Below are 6,713 nucleotides of genomic sequence, written 5' to 3'. Positions count from 1 at the left end.
TTTTTCTCTTCTCTAATAAATTCCTGATTGCTTATCTACCCCGAAGAGACTAGTTGAGGTCTTTTTTTTTTTTAAGTTTAGATTTTCTAATAATTTGTAAAAATTAACTTTATATTAAAATGTGTTTTTCAATCCTCTAGGTACTGTGAAGCTATCATTAAATTATGTATCCAATGTTCTTCCTACACTATAAAAAATTTCTCATAAAAATATATTATTTTAAAATATTTTCAGTAATTGAGTATATGTGAAGGCTTAACATTTTGATAAGCATTTCTAAAATGTCACATAATGTGAACACGGAACAATTTCTGAAACTAAGTGCTCTTAATTATTTAACATGAGAAATTTCGTTCAAGTAGCCATTACTCAGCCAAAAGTATTTTAACTACAGGCTGAAGTAGACACTTTGAATTTCTCACTAGTAAGCACAAAATTGAAATGACCTAGATGACATGTACTTGTTAGGGAATCAGAGAATGTTTTAATACAGTTCCAAGTCCCTTATCTGTAGTCTGTGGGGCCAGATGTATTTTGAATTTTTCAGATGTTTAGAAATGTGATGTAGAGTTTATTACTTAAAACTGGTGGTGCCTGGGCAACACCCTATAATTAAATGCATTAACACTTTTACACACATGTATGAGTATTCACATTAAAGAGGATAAACTTCAGTTTGGATCAAGCTTGCCACCAATTGATTTCAGTTCATATTGGATTAGGCCCCCATTTTCATTATGGAAAAAAAACAAAACACAACCCACCTTCATTTTCAGAGAATTTTGTATTATGAACATGAGATTTTGGGCTTGAAATTCTCTGTAATCTTGGTGATTTTTCTGGGCCTAAATAATCTTAAATGCTAAAATGACAAGTTAGACTACACATTATTTTTTCATTACAGTTGACACATAATATTACATTAGTTTAAGGTGTACAACAGTGGTCACTCGATATGTCTAGTACCCATTTGACACCATACACAGTTATTACAATACTTTTTACTATATTCCCTATACCACACTTTACATTCGAGACTGTTTTTATAACTGGCAATTTGTTAGACTAAGTAGATTACATGAGAACTTTTCAGATTCTAAATCTGAATGTCTATTTAATTCCCTGATAAAGAAACACTATAATTAAATCAGTTTTATAACATCTCAGTTTAATGATTTGGCCCTAACATTCCTGAAAGGTGAGTAGTAGTTATTATGATTTATATATAAATATTAAGAAATGCAGGTCAAGAAGTGTTTCCACTTGGTATTCTATACAGTTAAAAACAAACTAGATTTCAAGTTCACGGATACAGATTAATTTTTGTTTGTAATTTTGATTTCCAGAATATGTTCTGGTATAAGTGATGCAGATGTTCCAGGGATCTGGGGACCCAAGGATCATGACCCACTATGGGTTCTTGGCTTCACACAGAAAATCATTCAAAATTGAGCCAGTGTGTGGTTTAAAGTGAATGAGTTTATTAGTGAAGCAGTGAGACTGAGAATAGGCTACTTTATAGATAGAGCAGCCCCACTTTGGTGGAATTTATTTCCTTTATTGAGTTTTATGTAATGGTTGGGGAGTGGAAGGGATTGAGCATCCCATAAGTGGGAGGAATTCTCAGGATCTTCCTAGGAAATAGATGGAGATTTCTTTTTTTTTTTTTTTTTTTATCCTCACCCGAGGATATTTTTCCATTTTTTGTACAGATAGAGTGGGAGGGAGAGAGAGGAAGGGAGAGAGAGAGAGAAACATCGACGTGAAGGGACACATCGAGTGGCTGCCACCCGCACAACCAACCAGGGCCGGGGACAAACTGCAACCGAAGTACATGCCCTTAGCGGGAACCGAACCCGGGTCTTTCCGGACCGCAGGCCGACGCTCTAACCGCTGAGCCAAACTGGCCAGGGCTAGATGGAGATTTCTTAGAGAAGTTTGGGTAGGCCATTTTGTGTCCTTATATGAGTGTTTTGGTTTCCAATCATAGGGGCATGGGGTATGTTGTTTAAAATGCTAATGTATTACAACAAGTGTATAATGAGGCTTAGGGTTACTGTTAGGTGAAATTAGTCACTATGTTGGGTGGAATTGGTCATTACTGGTTTTAAGCCATAAATCTGGTGGTGCTGGTGGTGGGGTGAGTGGTGGTCTTACATCTTGACAGTTCCTGTAGTTTTTATTTATTGCAGCTGTTTTGCCATATACACTATTTCATAAGGTTCTATGGTCATAATTAAAATGTGAACTATGTGGAAATGGTGAGAAACATTGTGTGGGCGTCACAATTTTCCTCTGAAAACTAAGAGGAAAAAGTTAAACAGGATTAGACCTAGGGTAACCAAAAGGGAATCTGCAGAACCTTATTTTGTTTTAAGCCTCAATCTTGCAATCCAAATCTCAAGAAAAAATGAGTCCCCAGTCCAGAGGGTCTAGGCTCCCCATTGAGGAAAGACCAAAACTAATCAGTGAGAGTACTGAAGAGGTCGCTCCTGGATGGAGATGACAAACTTAGATGGTGAGGTTATGGGTGGGAGAATGAAAGGACAATAGAGGTGAGATGCAGTCGGCCTGACCTCACGAGCTGGCTGCTGAGAGCAGCACACATCTGTTTGGGAGACTTGCTTTATTTGTCTGGTTCTCGTGTTGAAAAAAGAAAAAAGATGTATTTGATTATTTTTAGGTATGAAATGCTCTTTCATTTTCTATGTTTTCTGCCACTCCCTATGGTTGTGTAACTTGTAACTTCCCTCATTTCACTTACCTGATAGCCCCTGAGGGCATTTGAATTTGCCACTCCTATCTGTAGGTTCTTAAACCTATCAAAGCAGGTTGTTGTTGGTAGAGGGAGGCTGTACTATGGACTTAGGAATTGTATTGCAGTTCTTTTGAGGGACTAGAAGACATCCAGCTACCACCAGCTACTTTTTCCTCAAATAATATTTATTGAGCATTTACTATTGTGTGTTAGGCACTGGGGATATAATCAGAAATAAGACATAGGCACATGTCTATGGAGGGAGACAGACATCAAATCTGTACACAGGTAAATGTGAAGACTAATAGACATTATTATGAGAAGGAAAGAATAGGATGAGAGAAAAATAGGGGTCCTCCCTTATTTAGATGGAGAGGTCTCTTTAGGTCTTTCTGAGATGGTGATGTGTTGGTCACACTGAAGGCTGAATAGAAACCAATCAGGTAAAAAGAGGAAAGAAATGTCTTTAAGGCAAAGGAACAGCAAAATGGGAAGTCTTTGATGCAGAATGAACTTACTATATTTGAGAAATAGAAAGACCAATGTGGTTGGAATGTGTGATTGAGATAAGGATGGAAAGATGAGTAAGAGCAAGGTCATGAAGGTCCTTATAGATCATTTAAAGAAGTTTGGATACTGTTCTAAAGTGTAATGAGAAACTGTTGAAAGAATTCGAGCAAGGTCAGACTAGAATGTTAAGAGCTTACTTGGACTGCTGTGTGGAGAATGGACTGTAAAGGTACAAAGTGAAACCGCTGCTGTCATCCTGGTCAGAGGCAATGATGGCTTGAGGCAGTGTAGGTGGACAGATTAGATGTGCAATACTTTCCAAAAGGAAGAAGAGTCTTAGTGGATAGGATGTGGGTGTGAGTAGAAACAAGACTATAGGGAGAATTGGCAACATTATTAAAGGCTTAAAAAAGCCTTGATCAGAGACCGTATAGAAATGACACACTGGAGTTTATCTCTACATTCCTAAAGTTGGTGGACAATCACCACGATTCTTGGTAACTTGGCAGGGTTTCCAAAAGTCAAGGACTTGTGCTGCTTTTCCTTCCACTTAAGAAGACTTAGGTTACTGCGAAGGCCACTAGACACGAGTAGTTCTGATACCACGCTTAGTTTTGGCTGCCTTCAAAAGACAGGTGCTGGTGCAAGGAAAGATGGATTATTCAAGTGCTGGCAGCCTGAGAAGATGGTGGATTCCCACCCCAAAGACCATCTTAACATCACAGTGTAGGAAGGGATTTTTATTAGGATGGAGAGGGAAAACAGAACAATCAAATTAGGGGGAAGAGGTTGAAAGTTCTCTACATGTGAGCCAGCACAGTCCATTCTGTTGATTATCTCAAAACTGGTCAAGCTGAGGTGTGGTTTTTACGGTTGAGAGTCAGCACGTCTCCCGGAACCAGAACGTCTGGTTGCTAGAGTCAGTCTCCTCCCCTGAAGCTAGTTCCTGGAACTCTCACACAAATATGCTGCTTATCCATGAGTTACATACCAGTTAACAATTCATCTTTGACAAAAAAAAAACACTTTTAACAGAAATAATATTAAAAGAATAGAGAGATGGGTTACAGTTCAACCTGGAACAAAAATTTGTGGAAAACTGGTAATGTTACTTAAAGAACCACTTGATTAATCTGATGCCCTAGAGGTGCTCAGTTTAATTTAGTAGGTTCTCAGGAAGGAGTTGCTGAGGCAGAATTTGGGGTTCTAGGTATTTATCCAGGGATCCATACCTGTGAAAGGAAGAAGGAGGAAGCAGAGTAGAAGAGATGAAAAAGTCCATTTCAATGCAGGTTCAACAAAGTCTGGGTCGACCCTGCAGGGAACTTTGGAACACATATTGCCCATCAGAGTGGCCTACATGGGGTCCAAACCCCTAGGTTTTTACATCCCTGTCTTGCTCCATCATTAGGTGTGGGCTGCCCCAGTAGTGGTATGCCTTTTGACTCTGCAGCTGAGCCCAATCCTGAAGGAGGTGACAGCTGGACATCAGGTGCTTTGTAGAGTGGATGGCGTATCCCCATGTCCACGACAAGTACAATATTGCATAATAGAAGTAAGGAGTAATTTGGCTGGCTGCGTTATTCTTTAATTTGTGTGGTTTCTTTCCTCCTAGGAACTCAAAGGAAAACATACATAATTTTTTAATCACAAAATATTTATTACTCACTGGCACAATCCAAGAGAGGGGAATTAAGAGGTTAGAGATTAGAGAGACCAAAAACAAAAAAGGCACAGAGGGAAAAAAAAAACACGAATGGAAGGAAGCTTCTAGGAGCGAGGAGAAGAAAATTTTAATAAAGCATCAAGAGTTATGGAACGCGGTCCTGGGCCTTGTTTTAAAAAACACTACACTTAATACATCCTTACACTCTTTTTAAAAATCACATTGTAAAATTTAGCTGTTTCTTGTTTCCTTGACAGATATGGAGAACGTAGATAAAAGAGACCGACCATTCACGCCAATTCAGAAAAACAGTAGCTCAGGTATTTTTTTTTACTTCTAAATATGTTTTATAATTTATTGTGGATTACATATGATATAAAATTGGAATGTTGATTTTTAAAATTTTAATCATGAAAAGCTTATTTTTGGGGTCAAGTTCCCTTACTGTGAGTGTTTAAAATTTTTTTGTTAACACTATTACAGATGTCCCCCATTTCCACCCCTCCACCCAACCTCTCCCCTACCCCAGGCCTTCACCACATTATTGTTTGTGTCCATGAGTTATGCATATATGCATGCATGTTCCTTGATTAATCTCTTCCGGTACTCCCTGCTCTCATCCCCTCTCAGATCTGTCAGTCTCTTCCATGTATCCATGCCTCTGGTCCTATTTTGTTCATCAGTTTATTTTGTTCATTAGATTCCACATATAAGTGAGATCATGTGATATTTTTCTTTGACTGGTTTATTTCACCTAGCATAATACTCTTCGGACCCCTCCATGTCATCTCAAAGGATAAGATCTTTCTATCTTACAGCTGCATAGTACTCCATTGTGTATATGTACCACCGCTTTTTTATCCATTCGTCTACTGATGGACACTTGGGCTGTTTCCAGATCTTAGCTATTGTAAATAGTGCTGTTATGAACACAGGGGTACATATATTCTTTCTGATTGGTGTTTTAGGCTTCTTAGGATATATCCTAGAAGTGGGATAACTGGGTCAAATGGCAGATTGATTTTTAATTTTTTGAGGAAACAACATAGTGTTTTCCATAGTGGCTGCACCAGTCTGCACTCCCACCAGCAGTGTACTAGAGTCCCCTTTTCTCCACACCCTCGCCAGCACTTGTTTGATGATTTGTTGATGACAGCCATTCTGACAGGTGTGAGGTGATATCTCATAGTCATTTTAATTTGAGCCTCTCTGATGAGTAGTGATGTTGAGCATTTCTTCATGTCCCTTGGCCATTTGTATATCCTGTCTGTAGAGGTGTCTATTTAGATCCTCTGCCCATTTTTTAATTGGGTTCTTTGTCTTCCTTTTGTTGAGTTGTATGAGTATTCTATATATTATGGAAATTAACCCCTTATCTGATGTATCTTTGGCAATTGGCAATTATGCTCTCCCATATAGTGGGCTTCCTTTCCATTTTGATGGTTGTTTCTTGTGCTGTGCAGAAACTTTTTAGTTTGGTGTAGTCCCATGTACTCAATTTTTTCTTTATTTCTCTTACCCTAGGCATTGTATCAGTGAAAATTTTGCTGCATGTGATGTCTGAAATTTTGTTGCCTACATTTTCTTCTTGGATTTTTATGGATCCCCAGGTCACATTTAAGTCTTTTATCCACTTTGAGTTTATTCTTATGTATAGTGTAAGTTGATGGTTTAGTTTCATTTTTTTGCATATAGCTGTCCAATTTTCCCAACACCATTTATTAAAGAGGCTGTCTTTACTCCATTGTATGCACTTGCCTCCTTTGTCAAATATTAATT

The 6,713-nt window shown here is 38.3% G+C and overlaps 1 protein-coding gene across 1 annotated transcript in view; it reads left to right on the top strand.

Moving 5' to 3' along the window:
- Positions 1-5,193: 5,193 nt before the first annotated feature.
- The window catches only part of CCDC148 (coiled-coil domain containing 148), a 181,514-nt gene continuing 179,994 nt past the window's right edge, over positions 5,194-6,713 (top strand). The window contains exon 1 of the mRNA XM_036254893.1: positions 5,194-5,254. Within this exon, the coding sequence (XP_036110786.1) occupies positions 5,194-5,254 (61 nt within the window). The remainder of the gene's footprint in view (positions 5,255-6,713) is intronic.

Source organism: Molossus molossus, unplaced genomic scaffold, assembly GCF_014108415.1.
Source record: "Molossus molossus isolate mMolMol1 unplaced genomic scaffold, mMolMol1.p scaffold_m16_p_11, whole genome shotgun sequence".
Taxonomy (NCBI): domain Eukaryota; kingdom Metazoa; phylum Chordata; class Mammalia; order Chiroptera; family Molossidae; genus Molossus; species Molossus molossus.
The sequence above is the reverse complement of the archived record's forward strand: the minus strand, read 5'-3'. Positions and strand labels throughout refer to the sequence as shown.